The 20,263-nt window shown below is 34.9% G+C and overlaps 1 protein-coding gene across 2 annotated transcripts in view; it reads left to right on the top strand.

Moving 5' to 3' along the window:
- SNAPC1 (small nuclear RNA activating complex polypeptide 1) overlaps positions 1–13,267 on the top strand; it is a 32,736-nt gene extending 19,469 nt beyond the window's left edge. For both annotated transcript variants that reach the window (XM_015068121.3, XM_027065867.2), the window contains 2 exons: positions 9,441–9,539; positions 12,141–13,267. In XM_015068121.3, the coding sequence (XP_014923607.2) occupies positions 9,441–9,539; positions 12,141–12,193 (152 nt within the window). In that variant the 3' untranslated portion in view covers positions 12,194–13,267. The remainder of the gene's footprint in view (positions 1–9,440; positions 9,540–12,140) is intronic.
- Positions 13,268–20,263: the final 6,996 nt, after the last annotated feature.

A 20,263-nucleotide genomic window follows, 5' to 3' on the forward strand; every position in this document is an offset into this window, starting at 1 on the left:
TTACAGCCTTTTAGCATTGTTTTCCTTCTTATCCTGAGGCAGTAGAAGGGGAATTGAAGTTAAATTCCTTTAACATAGTTCAGATATGATTAAGTTCAGTAACAGTTGGTTGAAGAATACTGAACATTCAGAGGAACAGATACTGTATTTGTTAAGGATAATCAGGAAATACTTCAAAAGCAGATTTCTTTAGTTCTTTTTTACGAGGCTAGCAGATATTGGGAAGAGAACTGTTAGACCAATCTCACTTATAAGTATTACTGATAAAAAAATTCCTGTTACATGTATCAGAAGAATCCCAGATATAAAACAACTTGACTGGGGTACCTGGGTGACTCAGTGAGTTAGGTGTCCAACTCTTGATTTTGGCTCAGGTCATGATTTCATAGTTCTAGAGAATCAAGCCCTGTGTCGGGCTGTGTGCAGACAACCTGTTTGGGATTCTGTCTCTCCCTCTGTATCTGCCCCCAGCCCCACTCACACATGCTCTCTCTCTCAAAATAAACATTAAAAAAAAAAAAGAAAAAAAAACACCTTGGTGCATTCATTCCAGGATGCAGGGATAGTGCAATTAGGAATCTCAATATAATTTGCCATATAAATAGGTTAAAGAGGAAAATGTAAATTCATTATAACACTTACCCAAGAAGATGTTTGATAAAATCTAGCATCCATTCTTAATTAAAAGAAGAATCCTCTAAATTAGGGGGTTAGCAAAACTGTTGTAAAGGGCCAGAGGGTAAATATTTTAGGCTTCATTGGCTGTCTGATTTCTGTCACATCTACTCAATTCTGCCATCGTAAGGTGAAAGTAACTACAGACAATATAGAAATAAATGAGTGTGTTTCAAAAAAAGTGTGTTACAAAAACAGGTGGTAGGCCAGATTTAGCCTGGGTCCATAGTTTGTCAATCCCTGCTCCAGATAAAAGAAGTAGATGGTTATTTCTTTAACTCAGTTTTAAAAAGTGTATGTCAAAAGGCCACCTCATGTTTGTTGGTAATATATAGAAGTATCACAATTGTATTTAATATTGATCTTGAAGGGCTAGGCCTATTAGTGTAATTAGGCAGGAGAGTGAAGTGAGATATGCTTTTTTATAAAGGTTATAAAATTACCATGATTTATAAATGACTGATTTTATGTTTAAAAGTATCTTAAAGAGAATTCACTGAAAAGAAAATAGTAACAAAAAATTTAGTAAGGTAAGGGATACTACTGTGGACCTTACAGAAATTAAGAGGACAATAAATAAAAATTGGGAATACCTTTTTTAAAAAATATTTATTTATTTTGATAGAGAATGTGTGAGTGGGAAAGAGGCAGAGCCTGATGTGAGGCTTGATCCCCCAAACCATGAGATCATGAGCTGAGCTAAAATCAAGAGCTGGACACTCAACTGACTGAGCCATCCAGGTGTCCCTGAATACTTTTGTGCCGATAAGTTAGATAGCTTAGATAAAATGGATATATTTTTTAAAAGACATTTCCAAAACCAATACAAGAAGAAATAGAGAATCTGAGTAGTTCTATGTTTACTAAAAAATTAAATTCCCAGATGGCTTTGCTGGGAATTCTAGCAAACACTTAAGAAAGGAATACTGTCAATCCTATTCTTTCTGAAAAAACAAGAAAGAACACTTACCAGCTTATTGATACTATAAGAAAAGACAACTAAAGACCAATATCCCTCATGAAAGTAAATGTAAAAATCCTTACAAACTGTTAGCAAGTTGAATCCAACAGTATATTAAAAGGACAATTTGGTAGGACAAACTAAGGTTTATCCCAGGAATATCAGGCTGGTTTATTTAGGAAATAAACCAACATAATTCACCAAATTAGCAGAATAAAGGAGAAGGACTATATAATCATCTCAATAGATACAGACAAAATATTTGACAAAATCCAGCATCTACTCATGATAAAAGCTCTGGGAAAATTAGCGTTAGAAGGGAACTTCCTCACCCTGATAAAGGACTTCTGTGAAAAACTGTAACTAACATCATACTTAATGGTGAGACCATACTTTTCCCCTAAAATTGGAAACAAGGCAGGGATGACTGCTTGTTGCTCCTCTTACACATCATACTGGAGGTCCTAGCCAGTGAAGTAAGGCAAGAAAAGGAAGAATAGACATTTAGATTGGAAAGGAGGAAATAATACTATGTCTGTTTGCAAATGAAATTATTTCTTACACAGAAACTCTCAAAAAATCTACACAGTAGCTACCAGAACTAATAAGTGAGTTTAACGAGGTCACAAGGTGCAGGGTTAGTATTTCTCTGTGCTAGCAATGGAATAATTGTCAATTGAAAAAAATGTTAAAAAGTATAACACCCAAAACACCCAATAACACCCAAAACACAAAATACCGTGGTATATAGGTAACAACATATGTTCAGGATCTGCATGCTGAAAACTACAAAACGATGAAAGAAATCAGAAAAATTAAGCAAATAGAGGGATAATATGGACTTCATGGATTAGAAGACCCAGTCAACTAATTCCAAATTGTTTTGTAGCTTAAATGGAATACCAATAGAGTTATTTTTTATAAATTAACAAGCTAATTCTTAAGAATATAGGGAAATGAAGAGAAACCAGAGTAGCCAAAACAGTTTTGAGAAATAACTGTAAAGCTTCAGAAATCAAGACTGTGCTCTCTGCAAAAAGACAGACATACAAGGTAATGGAAAAGAATAAGACATCCTAGAAATAGATCCATACTTCAATTTTATATTCATATGCAAAAAACAGACCCTCAACTCATACCTCTCATCATTTACAGAAATTAATTTAAAATGATCACAGACCTAAATATAAAACCTAAAATTATGAAACTTATAGACAAAAACATAGAAAATGTGGTCTTAGATTGGGCAAAGACTTTTATACATGACATAATAAATACAAGCCATAAAGGGAAAAAATTGACAAATTGGACTTGCCTCAAATTAAAATTCTTTGGAAGACACTGTTAAGAAAATGAAAATACCAGACTACAGACTGGAGAAAATATTTGTAAAATACAGACCTGATGGAGGTCTTGTATCCAAATATATAAAGAACCGTCCAAACCTAATAATAAACAAACAACCCAATTAAAAAATGGGCAAAAGATTTGAGCAGACACTTTGAAAAGAATATATAGATGGCAAATAAACATATCAAAAGATGTTTGACATCTTATAGTTATTAGGAATACAAATTAAAAGCATAGTGACATTCTATTTTCCCTGTTGGAATGGCTACAAAAAACAAAAAACAAAACAAAAAAATTGGCAATAACAAAAGCTGATAAGGACACAAAACAGTTTGAACCTTTGTAGATTTCTGGTGGGAATCCAGAATGGTGTATAATCACTTTAGAAGACTGGCAGCTTCTAATACAGTTAAACACACAACTTAACCATATGACCCAGGAGTCCTACTACTCCTTGGTATTTACCCAAGAGAAATGAAAAATTATATATTCACATAAAAATTTGTATGTAAAAGTTTATAATGGTTTCATTCATAATTGTGAAAGATTGTAGACAGCTTATATATCTTCAACTGGTCATTGGATAAACCAACCGTGGAGTAAGCATCCAGTGGATACTATGCAGGAATAAAGAAACTACTGATAACATGTAATAGCATGGGCGACTCATATGCATTGTGCTAAATACGGTGCTAAATACATGAAGGAAGACAGATACAAAAGGCATATAAGACATTCTGGAAAAGGCAAATCTGTAGGGGCAGAAAACATTACTGGTTGCTAGGAACTGAAGGTGGAGGGAGGTGTTGACTGCAAAAGGGCACAAGGGGGATTTTCGATGTGATAGAAGTGTTCTGTATGGTAATCATACAACTGCATTGTCCAAACTCCTAAACCTGTAATTGAAAATGGTGACTCTTGTTATATGTAAACAATACTTCAACAACCAAAACAAAACCAAATGAGAGGACATAAAGAAAAGACTGATTAGTTTGATTATATGTAAAAATTCTGGAAGATTAAGACTTTTTTTCTAAGGTACCAAAGAGAACTTAGGTTTCAAAAGCTGCAGGAGCATTTTTTATTAGTAATCAAACTTCACACAAGTGCAGAGAGAGGTCAACTGACCAGGCTGGTTTCTTAAACCCCTAAAAAACAGGTAGTGAAATAGGGTGTGTGTGTGTGTGTGTGTGTGTGTGTGTGTGTTTAATGTAGTTGAGGAACAAAGGAGAAGCAAGTGCAAGATGGGAAAGAAAGTGGTTTTTTTTTAATGTTTATTTTAAGAGAGGGAGAGGAGAGGGGGAGGTGCAGAGAAAGGGGGAGGGCAGAGGATATAAAGCGGGATCTGCACTGACAGCACAGAGGCCGATTCAGGGCTCCAACTTATGAACTGTGAGGTCAATGACCTGAGCTGGTCAGATGCTCAACTGACTGAGCCACCTAGGCGTCTCAATGAAAGTTTCTTTTCATCTTAAATATTTGGCAGGTGTAACTTATGAAATACCACTTCCTTCACTAACTGTATTTTATTACTTAATGTAGTTGAAACATTTTCATCACCTCTGAAATTAACTCTAAGAACTGGTTCTTTATCACATCCAAGATTTGTTACTGAATTTACTTAGAAGTATTAGGGAGGATTTAACCCGTGAGAAAGAAAGTGGCTCAGAAGGTATTGTAAATACTCTGAAGCAGAGGTGGTTTGTTAGTCTGTATGTTAATAGAGGTCCATCTGCTTACTTCATAGTTTCTTTTTAATCAAAAATTCATTTCCCTAATGTGAAAGGGTATTTTTGATTTCATGCTCTTTCCAAGAGACATCTTATATTCTATAAAATGCAAAAGAGTTTGTAAAACTACTTGCAGCACATATAATAATGTTAACATTTCTAATTTTAGGGAGCTCTTACCAATTAGTAACAAAAGGGCCACCACTCAGTAGAAAAATTGGCTTAGGAGATGAGCAGGCAATTCACAAAGTGCAGTCAACATGCATATGAAGAGATAATTAATCTCAATAATTAATATAAATTAAAATATGGTTTTTATATAATTTGTTAGATTGGCAAAGGTTAAGTATAAGTGAATACCCATTGATAGTGAATGTGTGAAGATGTAGAATCTGAATTTAAGTGGGAGTATAAATTGGCACATCCTTTTCAGACAGCAGTTTGGAATCATCTGTCAAAATTTTAAAGGTATGTGTCTTTCAACGTAGCAATTTAATTTCTCGGAATTTATCCTTTACAAGTGACAAAAATAGGACATTCACTCCAGGATTATTTGAAATGGCAAGTACTAAACAACTCAAATGTATAACGTTAAAAAGTTGGGTATATAAATTTGTCAGCCCATATAAAAGAATGTTTTGCAGTTATTAAAAAGCTAGAGAAAGTTCTATGTATACTGACATGAAAATATGTTCAAAATCTATCAAGACATTGCTTAGTGAAAATGTTTTTTTATTTTTTTTTAATTTTAAAGACTTTTTTTTTAAGTTTATTTGAGAGAGAGAGAGAGCGAGAAAGCATGGGAGGGGTAGAGAGACAGGGAGAGAGAGAGAGAATCCCAAGCAGGCTCTGCACTGTCAGTGTGGAGTCCAGTGCAGGGCTTGATCCTGCCAACTGTGAGACTGACCTGAGCTAAAATCAAGAGTTGGATGCTAAACTGACCGAATCACCCACGTGCCCCAAAAATGTCTTTTTAAAGAGGAGTATGATTGCATTTCTGTTCATAAAAATATATGTAGACATAAACACAATATATATCATTGAAGAAATCTAGAAGCTTTTTAACAGTGGTTAATTCTCAGGGATGGGATCATGGGGAATTTCCAAGTCCATAAATTTCTGTAATGTTTGAATTTTACGTGATAACTATATGTTACTTTAGTAATGGGAAAATTCAGAGATTTTTTATTTTTAATAAAATAAACGTAACAATAATGTCATAGGCTGAAGACAAGTAGAGGGATTGGTATGAAAAAAAGGAAGGGTAGTTGGAAGTATAGAGTGACTCCATTTTGCTTGGAGTGTAAAGGATGGGTTGAGGAGTTAATGTAGAAAAATATGTTGAGGATTCTATTGTGACCAGCCCTGATGTGGAACCAGTAGACTTTGGTAGGCAGTGGGGAGTCATTTGAGACTTCTGAGCAAGAAAGTGGTATGACCAGTTTTCTTTGAAGAAAATCAATCTGGGAGTAGTATGGTGGGTAGGTGGGGACAAACTGAAAATAGGAACACTAAGTAAAAGGCTGTTTAGGAGTAATGAGCATCTGGCCAGGTGGTGGTAGGAATTAGACAAGCAGATGAACAGATAGGAGAACCAATGTCTATAACCGAATGTAGATCCAATTTAGAGGTATGTCACCAAACACAGAGGCTGATGGAGAGGGGTGAGATAAGGATGCTTAATGCAACTGAAGGAATATTAGTGCCTTTAACAGGAATAATGATCACAGGGTGAAGATTTCTTTTGGGGTAGAATTTGCCCTGATCTGCCTTTTCAGGTTCAATTCCTATAATAGCCGTCTGGCACATAAGTAACTGCTCAGTGTATTGGTTGGATTTACCTAAATTTGTATTATTTAAGCTCCAGCTATATCTGTTCCCTATTCCTAGACCATAGCATGCACATTTCTAGGAGGACATCAATAATAGTAATGATATGGTTGTGAAGAAGATAGCGGCTATTATTTATGCCACATTTATGATCTGCCACAGTTTTTTCACATGTCCAAGGTCACCTAGCTATAAGTAGAGCTGAGATTTGAATAGCATTCTGTCTGAATACAAGCCTGAATCTTTAATTGCTGTACTTGCTGTTTCTCAGGTAACTGGAAATAAGGATCTGGAGCTCAAATTAGACATGCAGTTAGGTACATTGTATCCTAGCTGCATGTCTAGTAACCATTTGTTTTGAGATTGAGCATTAGTCTTTAGTTATAATTGTGTCCCACATTGGTAGCTTTGAGCACAGTATAACCATCTACCTGATACCCTCTGGGGAGTTAGTGTTTGTGATAACTGAGGTTAATGATTTAAATGTCAAAATTTACTTTTTAAAAGTTTATTTATTCTGGTTAATATATTTCTAAAACATTCTTCTCTATATATTTCTTGTTTTCTACAATGTGCACTTATCATTTTTACAATGAGAAAAATACTAAAATGTATTTTCTGCTCTCCTTTTTTCTAGAACAATGTACCTTAAACACAAATTTTCTCTTTACAACTCAGAGTTATCATCATAAGCATATTACATTACTGGGTTTTATAATAATTGTATCAAGAAATATGTTAAGGGGCACCTGGGTGGCTCAGTCGGTTAAGCGTCCAACTTCGGCTCAGGTCATGGTCTCACAGTTCATGAGTTCAAACCACATGTCAGGCTCTGTGCTGACAGCTCAGAGCCTGGAGCCTGCTTCAGAGTCTGTGTCTCCCTCTCTCTGCCCCCTCCACCACTCGTGTGCTGTCTCTCTCTCTCTGTCTCAAAAATAAATAAACATTAAAAAAAATATGTTAAGTGTGGGGAAATTTATCTTTATACTTATGGCTTCATGATACAGTACTTTGTCAGCTCTTAGGTCTTGTTTTGTAAAAAGTTTTTCTGTTATATTTATTGTGGTGGGTGTCTTATTTCTACTCTCATTGTGGCTTATTGCAATTTTTGGCCCTTTTGCTCCTTCTTAACTGTAATGGTTTAGGAAACTGGGTGGCCATTCAATTCAGTTTTTATGTACAATAAATGCAATCAGGTTCTGGATAAAGGCCTGGATAAATAAATGTAACATACTGGTGACTAAAGTTCATAAGCTTTATTTACTGTGTGGACTTTGAGATAAACATCTGAAGTTTTGTGTGCTTACTTCCTGGTTCCTTGTATTTGTATTATACTTCTTGGTTTGTATTTGGTTTCCAAATACAAAGCACTGTATTTGTTTTTAAGAGCTTTTAGAGAACGTTGCTTTTTAGTTTTTAAATTTAATGTAGAAATCCATCTCTAAAATGTAGTTAATTGTCATGTGACTCGATGAAAACTTGTTTCTCAGCTGTCAGTTTTTAACTCAGTCCTTTGACATTGTTGGATAGATTGTTAGGTTGTAAATGTGAATTTAGGGAAAAACCATTAATAATGGATATGGATGGACATTGCTAAAAGATTGTGAAGAACAGTATCAGTAACTTTGAGTAGATTGTACTGATCATAATTCTGCAAATTGAAAAATTTTATAGGTTCAAGTTAAAAAAAAGTGATTAGATATACAAAAAGATTTCCTAAAACTACCATCTTAAAAATCATGTAGTAATTTACTATAATTAATATTTATGATTTGCAAGTAAAGGTAAAATTCTATTTTAATGACTTGAAACTTGGTATTATTTTATTAAGCTTGAATTGTGTTTAAATGGAAGCTTATTACCATTTACTCAACTCTACCTTAGAGCAGTCTATTCACTGCATAAAGTCTATACTCCATTAAGGTCCCAAGCATACATATGTTCAGAGTAGAAAGCTTAAACTTATTTTCATTTAATTTCTTGCCTTTTGCACTGATAGGTACATATTAGCATATGTGCTAAATGAAATACTGTGGTATAAAAAAGTCAAATCCATATTTAATCATTTAATAGATATTTGTTGAGGCTCTACTATATGCCAGGCACTTTTCTAAGTGCTGGGGGTACCTTAACTTAAATCAAAATCTATCTTTGTGAAACTTACATTCTAGTGGGAGGAGGTAGACCATAGAGAAAGAAATTTACATATAATAATAGATCAGGTGGTAAAAGGATTGGGGAAAAGCATAAGGCAGCGTAAGGAATAGAGAATGACTGGATGTGGGTGTTGATGTTGGGACCTAAAAATTATGTGCTAAATGGGACCTGATAAGACAATGGTGTTTCATAAATTTGATTATGATATTTCTTCAGGCACCAGAAGGTTGATGTAGAAAAATCTTTTGGAAAATGGAAAGTCAATGGCAAATTATGACTAGAGAAATCTGTCTTGTAGAGTATATATAGTGAGAAAAGAAAGTATACATTTAAAAACAAGGCCATTAACTTTAAAATTACATTTGTGATTAGTTAATAAAGTTGAAATAACACACATGATTATTCCCTGATGTCTGTAGATATAACCCGTGATGTGTGTGAATAAAGCTTGAGTAAGATACTCATGTTTGGTTAATTTCATTTTTCCCCTTTTTCTCCATTTTCTTTACTTTAATGGAAGACTTAGGTTATTTTCAAAGCATAGATACAAATGTATTAGTACTTAAAGACAGATACATGTTTTAAAATGCATATTTCTCTTTATCATTACAATTTTAGCTTTTAGTTTAAATATCTAATTTTTGTTATTGTAATAATGACATTATTTGTGTAAAAAATTTCCTCAAAGACTAACAGTCTTTGCTTTTGTATAAAATCATTTTCCCAATTATTTCCAGATAACATGCAGAATGTACATAAAGAAGATAAATCTTTAAGGCTGAGTATGCCTGTAATTACAGAAGAAGAAGAGGACAATGAAAGTTTTAGTGAAACAGGTACAGAGGAAATTTTGTTAAGCTCCTGATGGAAGGTTTTGGTCTTAGAGTGTCAAGGTTTAGAGTCCTTAAAGAGTTTGATGGTTGGCTATATATTCCTGTGGTACTTTCTTCTTTGACACTTGGGGAATTTTAGTATTAATCATACCATAAATCATGACACTTTAAATGTTAAGACAATAAATAAATGGAAAGGAGAGGTAGTGGTCGATTGAGGTGAGAAGTGAAGGTAACATTCTGTTATTAGTAAGTGAATATGCCTCATCATGAGGATGTCTGCTTGAGTACTCCTAACAAATGGCAAGGTTCACAAGTTACAAATTTTTGGATAAAACTTTAAAAAGATTTTATTGTTAAAAAATAGTTATTTCAAATTCTAAGGAAAAATTTTCACCTATGAAATGATGATTGTAAGTATTTAGTGGTAAATTGCATGACGTGAATTAAAATGGCTATACCTTTTAGTGTAGTTGTAGTTTTCATAATTTGTAGTTTTATTAAACAACAGTTTAAATAATATTACCTCTGGTAATGATAGTATTACAGAGAATAAGTTATATTTAGCAGGCTAGGCTTGATAATTGGTAATCCAATAATGAATATAATGTGGATTAAGAATAATGTGTAAGGACTTGTTTCATTTTTGCTCTGTATTCATTCAGCATTTATTGAGTGCCTATCATGTTTCAAACACTTAGCTATGTACAGGGCTACAAAGACATATACTACTAGAATCTAAGAACCATTTTATTTTGATCACAGATCTGAGCAGTGACTGGCTCATAGTAGACTTAAGTAAATGTTTATTGAATGAATCAGATCAGTCTGTGCCTTCAAGAACCTTACAGTTTAGTTAGGGAGAAAAACAACCCAGTTCATTATGGTAGAAACAGGGTGTTATTCAAGTATATAGAAGACAAAGAATAGACATTTAAAAGGGAATATTTGTACCTTCAGAAATGTGAGTGCTTCTGTGATTTGCTTATGGCAGCGTAAAATAGTTCTTTACAATCTTGTGATGAATTTCACAATAGTTTCTTTCTAGTCTTGGTTGGCAGCTTTATTTTGTGAGTCAACAATTAAACACACATACACACTTTTATGGCTGTTGGGCAAGTCCCATTTTTGTCAGTTTGTGGGGCACCTGGGTGGCTCAGTCGGTTTAGCCTCCGACTCTTGATATCAGTTTAGATCATGATTTCACAGTTCGTGGGACTGAGCTGTTAGCGCAGAGCCTGCTTGGGATTTGTTCTCTCTGCCCCTCCCCCCTCTCAAAATAAATAAATAAACATTAAAAAAAATAAAATCTTTCAGTTTGTGATTTCTAAAAATTTGGTTAAATCATGACATATGCACATGATTTAACAATTAAAATGATTTTATAATATTCATTATAAGAAGCCACAGTCTTCTGACTGACTCCTATTTCATTCTTTCTTCATCACTTTTGACTCTTTATTGTTTTGGTGTTTATTACCTCCATGTCTTTAAATAACAGGTGTATTTTGTCACTTCTTTTGTGGATTATCTCTTGACTTTCCACTGAGGAAGGCAAGGATTTAAGTCTCTTTAATATATTTTTCACATCCCACCTCAAACACATGTATACTTCCCAGTTCCCAGCCTCCCAATTTAATTATTATTTTACTTATATCAGTATTCAGCATTTACAAAACATTACTGGCAATAGAGCCATGTAAGATAGTATGATTCTTCCTTAATCTGTAGATTTGTTATTTTTCCTTATTTTTTGCCTTATTTATTTTTTCTATAGACTTAACACTGATTTTTCCTCAAACTTTTCCTCATTTGTATAAATCTCCTCTTAGGACATTCACACACATGAGGCATTTTGTCAGTTTCATCTTTTTAAACAAGTCTCTTGCTGACCTCTGAACCTACTTTACTGTGGAAAGTTTGCTGTCTTGGTCTGCTGCACTCCATCCTGGCCATTGCTCTCTTTTAGGAATCTAGAAGATTGCTGGAATCTCTTTTTCTTCTTAGTTTCTTCCTTGTTTTTTCTCATTCCTTTTCCTGTCACTCCTCTTTTGTTTTTCATTGGTGGGGAATATTTCACTTCTTCACATCTTTCATAATTTTCATGTTTTTGTATCTTCTGTTATTTTGTTTTAATGATCTGTAATTTTTAGGTTCACAGCTATTTCTAGATAAACACTCAGTTGAGTGTTAGTTGTGGCATCTGTTGTTATATCCGAAAAGATGTATGGTACTAGGGGTTTGGGTTACATTTTCAGGTTTAATTGAAATGAAAATCACATCTTTATCTCTCTTTGCACTGGTCTGTATACCTTTCAGATCTGGTTTACTGGGTCCGTGTTACTTATAGGGAGAGCATACCCCTATGAAACAACTTCAAAGTAGCCAATTATTAAATAGGATTTAGGAAGACTAGGACCTACCTTAGTAGATTTTCAACTGCAGTATATCCTTTTGAAGAAAATCATGTATGTTGGTTTAGGATTTATTTTTGGAGCTTTGTTTGAAGGCATTCCAATTAAGCAGCCATATAGTTTAAATGTATGTTATCAGTTAAAGTATTATTTTTTAGGCCTGACAGACTTCTTAATTTTATGTCTTTAGAGTTCACAGCACCCAAGAGGAAAAGAAAATCCAGAACAAAGAACCTGGTGTAGAGTTCTTAATTTTGACCTTTCTGAAAGAAGAAAAGATTATATTTTTTGTATATTGAACAGGAAGACTGTCAGTATTAAAAATAATTCTTCTGGGAAACTGTAGGTTATTTCTTTGAAATGACAATATCTTAACATAGTTCTCTACTAAAGGAACAAAAAAATAGAAATAAAAATTTACTTCAGAATTTAATTTTAACATTTCTGTTTATGAAGTCTGCATAAATGGAAATAAAGTTTGGATTTAGAATGTAAAAGAAATAATCCTGTTATGTGCAGATTATTACTGTTTCTGAAAACTTTTTGTGATGTTTTATTACTACAGTTCTGATAATATTAACTATTTAAAATACTTGTTCTTGAAATAGTAATGTTTATTACATGCAAGTCGTTAATTATATATAGTCTGGTAATGGATTTGTTTATGATGTGTATTAACTATTCTATATATTGTATGGTTGAGTGCAATACAATTTTTGCCTTATTTGCTTTATTTTTAAACCTATGAAACTTCTGTGGTCCGTAACTTAAATGATTGATAATTTAGGAAGCTCAGTTTCTACTTCTGCAATCAATTAAATATTCTCTGGTGCTTGTTTCAAAGCTCCCTTTGGCCTAACATTTATGAATGTATGTATGTTTGTTTGTGTATATATAGATACATGTAGGCATGTGTCCATATGTACATACATGATTAGTTCAGTACATTATTTAAATACATTTAAATACTAATTATTTCTGACAAAACCTTTAAGAATGGTAATGTGAATTCTAGAATGTGTCGTACATACAGAAAAAATGTCTATAGCTTTGTGGATGTGCCTCTGTTTAATTTCTCATTTAAGACCTTTAAATGGAGATCACTTAAGTTATGTTGTTTGAATTGCTGCCATTAGCAGACCATCTCCGACCATGTAGTTGGCTCCGCCTGTCTTACAGTTGAGTATACTCCATGTTGTCTTCTAGCATTGTAAATTCAGGAATTTTGCAAATGTCCTGTGAGTGAAAATGTGTGATATCTGTCATCTTTTAAAATCAAAATACTAATACTAGCCCAAATAAACTTTTATAAGAATCTATGATATCACATTTGTTATCAAAAAAAATTGTTTCCCCTGATTTCAGATATTCCCAGTAGTAGATGGGGTGGTTTTCATAATGTGGACATTGCGTAGAGCTTCTGGGATTTAAAAATTCTAGTGTTGGGGCACTTGGAGGTATGGATCTGTTATTGGCCTCTTGTGTACTAGGTTACTTACTAGAGCTTGTCTGATCATTAACATTTACAGACATTGTAAAGCTAAAGTTGCCCTCTGTTTTTGCATAATAGTAGTTACAAAATACAAGGTTGTCATTTCACTTATACAGTGAAGAAACTCTGTCTTAAGATGGTAAGTGCCTGGCCCACATTCACAGCGTTCGTAAGTGATGCATCTGGGATACAAATACAGGACTCTTGCCTATAATTTCAGTGTCATTTTACATAAGACAAAAGAACTGGAAATCCAGAGGAATACTCTGGACTGTAAGCAATAATACCCTATTTCACAATGGCTTAAGCAGTAAGGAAAGTTTAAAACCAGTTAAGTCTCAGTGTAGGGTGGGTCTGAGTTATCAAGTACGTCTGTCCCATGATGGCTTCATATGCCAGGTTTGGGTCCTCAGGAAAAACTGTATTTCTGCGTAGGGAACTGTTCACCAGCCAAGTTCCCAGATGTCAGCCAGGGACCAGCCTTGCAAGCCAACCTTTCTAAGGATTGCAGTCTCAGGCCTGCTGGGGTGCCTCTTTTGTGCACAGATTCGTCTCATTTTTCACTATTTCAAACAGTGCTGTGTTGATCTTCATGTGTATATCTTGGCTCACGTAGGCTGGGATTTCTGTTGGATAAACTACACATGAATTTGCATGTTGTACTATGTGAATATATGTAAAATTTTGTCAATTATTGCCAAATGGAAATCCAAAAGGACTGCCAATTTACTTTCCTCCTAACAGTATTTACAAAGGACTTGCCACGTCTCCGTTACACTTGCTATCAATCTGTAATTTTTGCCAGTTGAATATAGCCTGAATCTTAACAGCAGAAAATGTAGAAAGACCATTAAAAGTAACAAAATTGTATTAAACAGTTGCGAGTTGTTATATGGCCACATCTGACACAGTATAATGCTTTAGCTGATATCAAGTTTTTCATGAATATATGATGATGATAGCATGTGAATCACTTGATAATTTGCTTTAAATATGAAATTGAAGTTTATTAAATAGAATTCAAATAGAAAATATTTGTGTTTAACAGTGGGATTTCAGAATTAAAATGTGGTGTCATAATACTTGCTACCTACTAAATTAAGTTCTTTGTATTGTCAACTTGATTATAATGCTGCTTCAAGTCATAAATATATGATTTTAATATTAAATACTTACTAATTTTTTATGAGGAAGAGCAGTTGTGTGGCAGTGTTTATAGTCACAAGATATATTTTAAAACCATTCCAGGGGTACCTGGGTGCTCAGTCAGTTAAGCTTCTGACTCCTGATTTCTGCTCTGGTTATGATCTTATGGTTCATGGGATCAAGCCCCACGTTGGGCTCTGCACTGACAGCATGGAGCCTGCTTGAGATTCTCTCCCCCAGTCTCTCTGCCCCTCCCCCTGTTTCAGGCTCTCTCGCGCTCTTTCATTCTCTCAAAAATAAATAAATAAACATTAAAATTCCACTTTCAGAAATCTTAATATATGAAAGTACTGTTCAAAGTAGAGGCTTGGAATTTGAGTAGCTTTAATGTCATATGCCAGGCTTACTTGGAGAATTTAAAAACAAGCCATGAATAAAAGAAGTGGAGCCATACAGGAAATAGAGCTTGTGTAGATACTGATTAGGGCAACATTTTTCACTTTGAAAACAAGATATTGTAATTTATGTCTTCAGAAGAAAGTGACCCTGTGTGTTTTCTTTTCTGATACTCTTGAATTTATGTTGTAAGCACACCTATGATCCCATCTGGGTTTATAACCCCTTAATGCCTCAAAGGCTCCCTGTGAGTGGACATTTTTAACGTGGGGAAACATCCCCAGTCTCTTTAATACCCGGTTAAAGTGCTTATTCCCTGAAACGGACACGGTTGTATCATCTGCAAGCTCTTTCTTACTGCCAAAGGAGAGATCATGAACCAACTTTTAGACAAGGATTTTGTTTTCTTACAGGCATTTCCAGAACAGTGGTACAATAGGGAAATGTATTTAAAAATGCATTTATCTAAATGATTTGTATACCTGTAATTTTCTGAACTAGAAACTAGAGAGTCAAATATTTGTATCCTAGTTCTGCCACTAGGATTCATTATGTATCCTTAAAAAATTCCTTTTTGTTTAAATCCTTTTCTCAGTTGTAAATTCAAGATGATACAGAACTATTTTACTAACTTGTTAAAAATATTTAGAATTGCATAATGCTTTGAAGATGCAAAGATATGAATGCTAAATTTCAAAACAATAACAGCTGGAAAGTAAGCTTTTAAAAAGTACTTGAATGCCAAGGAAACCAGAGTGATTTATTCGTGCTTAATGTGATTTTTGAGGTGATTTTCTTAGGCCCATAATTGGAAGCTTATGTGTTTACACAGATTTTCAGATTGACATGAGACAGGGCTCTCGGCTCAACGGACAAGGAGAGCCTGCTTTCCTTTTTGTCAAGGTGGATTAGCTACAATATATATCCTCTTTCTAATAACCTATTTTGGTTTTGACAAAAAGATTCACAAATATATAGAGAGATCAGCTATCTTTAAGTATCTTTAAAAATGAGCTTTATGAACTGAAAATTAACTTTTGCTTTCACCTTTGTAAAGAGCCTAGGAAAATAAGCAGAATTGTTAATGCCTTCCTAACTTCCCCTTGATTCTTGAATTACAGTTCCAAGAATGCTTGCTTTTTAAATGGCATTGAGAAGACTGTGGTGGTGCTTAACTATTCACATTTTCATTTATCTTCTGAACTATGTAGTAGTTTTCATTGCACATTAAAAAAATTCCCTGTATTAAAGTAAATACTCAAGCCTCAGACTGTATAGCCTTTTTGTGTAGTAATGTAGTATTTTTTTATGCCTGAATTGTTTTTCATGTGCTGTATATTGCAGGTCTGGGTTTTGTTTTGTTTTTCTTCCTAAGATAAATTTGGACAGGCTCCTTTTGGTTGCAAGAAATAAAGGCACATTCATATTATCTTAAGTGCTGGAGGCTTATTTTAAAATATAGAGGATAAAATGAGAGGCAACCATCTCAGAGGCAAAGCTTCTTGGACACCTGGAAAAACAGCTCTTTGTCACGTAGTGAACACAGGAGCTCAGATGGCTGGGTTGTGTCCACATCTTTGAAATGGGTGCTGTGTAGTCCCAGTATGCATACTCTTATTCATGTGTTTTCCAGCTTCTCTCTGTAAATTTCTCTGTCTGCTACTCCTTCTGCTCCCAAAAGAGGATCTGAATAAGCCCAAAGGGAGCTCCCTGATAGGGCAGAGATTATTCTGCTGGGTTATTCTGGCCTCCATTATGTCTACCCTCCATGGCAGAGATCTCTGGTACAATCAGTTGTGGCCAGTGTAACAGGGTCACAAGGCACAGGGCACAGCAAATTATGTGGAAAGACCCAACTCTGGCAGCTTTCTTTAGAAGAGGTGAGCCCACAGGCCTTTTGAATCTCAAGAATTTCTCAGTCCATTCATGGTTTAAAATGATTGGGGCGCCTGGGTGGCCCAGTCGGTTAAGCGTCTGACTTCAGCTCAGGTCATGATCTCGTGGTCTGTGAGTTTGAGCCCCACGTCGGGCTCTGTGCTGACAGCTCGGAGCCTGGAGCCTGCTTCAGATTCTGTGTCTCCCTCTCTCTGTCTCTGCCCCTCCCCTGCTCATGCTCCGTCTCTGTCAAAAATAAACATTGAACAATTTTATTAAAAAATAATAAAATAATGATGTTATAAATTATCGATATTGCAACTAAGTGAAGTAATCAAGTGGTGGCAAAAATGTTCACTTGACAACAGGAACATTGCACAGTGGTTAGGAGAAATTAGTCAGGGGCCAGAGTGGGTTTGCCCTGAGGTTACAGTGTGTACCTGTGACTTCATAAAATCTACCTGTAGATTCACTCAGTATAATTCCATTTAGACCTCCTCTCCATTGTGATATTGTTACATATTTTACTTCTGTATGTTCTAAACCTCATTATACATTTTAATTCTTGCTGTAAACAAAAAAATGAGAAGAAATTGTAGACATTTACCCACATCTGAACCTTTTCCAGCTCTCCTCTTTCCTTCATGCAAATCTAGACTTGCATTTGGAATAATTTTCCTTCAGTCTGAAGAACTTCTTTTAATATGAATTTCTTGTAGTTCAGCTGCATTGGAAACACATTCTATCAGGTTTTGTTGGTCTGAAATCTCTTTATTTCAGCTTCATTTCTAAAAGGTATTTTTGCTGGTATTTGAATTCTAGGTTAACAGCTTCTCCTTTGGCGCTTTAAAGATTGGTCCATTGCCTTCAGCCTTCTTCCTTGTGTCTGACGTGAGGTTAGTTTCCATTCCTGCTGTTATTCCCTTGTATATGATATGCTGTCTTTGGATGCTTTTATGACTTTGTCTTTGTTTTTGGTTCTCAACAATTTATGACATGCCTGCTGTGGTTTATATTCTCCGTGTCCTACACACCATACCGGGCTCACTCCTCTCTAGGATTCCAAGTACATGTGTGTTGACTGCTTGATAGGGTCCCACAGGTCATCGTGGCTTTTGTCCCCACAATAATTTTTCTCTCTGTGCTTCAGACAGGATGGTTCCTTTTGACTTGTTTCCGAATTGATGAGTCTTTAATCCTAATGTAGTCAATCTGAAGTTAGTCTATCCAATAACTTAAATTTTAGGTGCTGGATTTTTCAATTTTAGGATGTCCCTGGGTTCTTTTCCATGGTTTTCATACTTCCACTGAAATTCTCCATTTCTTTACCCACTATTTTCATCTTTTACTACAGATTGTTTAATATACTTATCTAGTTATTTTCAAGTCTTTGCTAGTTCCAACATTTGGTTCATCAGTGTTTGTGTTTCATTGGCTGATTTTTTTTTTTTTTTCCTACTAAGGGTCACATTTTCCTGTTTCCTTCCTTGTCTAGTAATTTTTTATTGTATAATGATACATGTCAGAGATTCTGGATTCTATTATTTCCCTCTGAAGAGTGTTTTGTTCTAGGAAGCAGTTAAATGACTGACAGCATCTTGAACTTGTAAGAGGTTTGACTGTAAGCTTTGTTACAGGGGATCTATTTTGGTTTTGTTCTTAGTTTTAAGGAAAATACCTCATTTCTGGTACACGGCTCTTATTTCTAAGGTGTGGCTCTTATGAAGTTTTACCAGAAAGCCTGGAGTGTTTGCCACATCACTATATCCTGGCAAGGCTTGAACTTTGAGCTCGTCAGCAGTTCACCTGCCTTGGAATCATTGGAGTTATTGCCTGCTTTCAGCCTAAGCTGTGAGGGCATTTTACACTCACATTTTGGGGGTGGCCCTCTCTATAATCACTGCCCTGGGGGATTTCCCATCTCGATTTCTAACCACTCTGGCAACCCAGGCTTCCTTGCTGATTCCTCAGGTCTGTAGGACTCAGGCAGGAAGACCTGTTCCACTGTACCCCTGTTCACTCAGGGGTGAAGTTATATGAACATGACTCTCTCCTTTCAAGGATTGCATCCCTGGGGGCACCTGGGTGGCTCAGTCGGTTAAGCATCCGACTTTGGCTCAGGTCATGATCTCACAGCTCATGAGTTCGAGCCCCGCACTGGGCTTTGTGCTGACAGCCCAAAACCTGCTTTGGATTCTGTGTCTCCTTCTTTCTCTGCCCCTGCCCCACTTGCTGTCTCTCTCTGTCAAAAATAAACATTAAAAAAAAAAAAAAGGATTGCATCCCCTATATTTTTATCACAGAAAAGAATGAGATGATAGCCTCCATTTCACCCATAAGTTACTAAATCTTCTTCACTAGATTTGTGCCCTGAGTGTCTCCCAGGTTACCAAGGTTCCACTTAGTATTTTTGGAGAGTTTATTAACTCATTTAGGTCACCCACATGCGATTGATCGTAATATAGTGTGATACTAACCTAATGGCTTAAAAGAAGTTGGTGCACTTCTGAAAATGTTAAAAATCCCTGATTTTTCAAGGAAGTTAATCTTCCCAAAATTCTAAGTACTACAGAATAATCAAGTTATGTTATTAATTTGCTTTTGGTTGCAGTCTGCAAAGCCTGATCATCAGGCTAATTACAGATTATGCTATGAAGGAAAACTTTTATATACACCAGTCTTCTTTTCTTACAAGTGCTTCAATATGAGGCTTTAAAAATCTTATTTTATTTAAGATAAATAACAAAAATTAAAAAAGAGAAAGCCTTCATATAATTACATTATCTACAGGCTGATTTCAAATACCTTGTCACCATAGTACCTAATTAATTGGGCTGTTAGCTTAACTATTTTTAGAAAAGTCAACCCCCAAAGATTTGTTGAACATCTTATAGTGTATGTGATTTAAATGAAATGAATTGTGCTCAAGTCTCACAAATTGTTAACTCTTCTGCCTTTGTTACATGTTTTAAGTTGTTGATTTATCTCTTAGTTTCTTGTAGCATAATTGGTATACTGACTTTCTTGCTAATTCTACACATCATTTTATTATACAGTTGGTTAACTGAACATATTCTCTCTGTAAACTTCAACTAGTTGCCTATAAAATTTTCCCAGTAGATAATTTCCCCAACTTTAGCATTGCATTTAAAAATGAAATATCCTATCCTTTATTTAGAGACCATATGTCTGGAAAGTCATTCTGTCTATATTTAAAGATGAATCAACCAATAAAAAAATATAGCTTATCATCTTTAGTGTTCCCACTGACACCTAACACAGTACCAAATTACTAGCAAAATTGCCTATATACTGTATATGTTGTACCAGTATATAACTCTATTAGTCTTCTTTCTGAAAACCCCTTGTATTTACAAATATAATTAATTCACAAAACTACACTC

Source organism: Acinonyx jubatus, chromosome B3 (genome assembly GCF_027475565.1).
Source record: "Acinonyx jubatus isolate Ajub_Pintada_27869175 chromosome B3, VMU_Ajub_asm_v1.0, whole genome shotgun sequence".
In the NCBI taxonomy this organism is placed as follows: Eukaryota; Metazoa; Chordata; class Mammalia; order Carnivora; family Felidae; genus Acinonyx; species Acinonyx jubatus.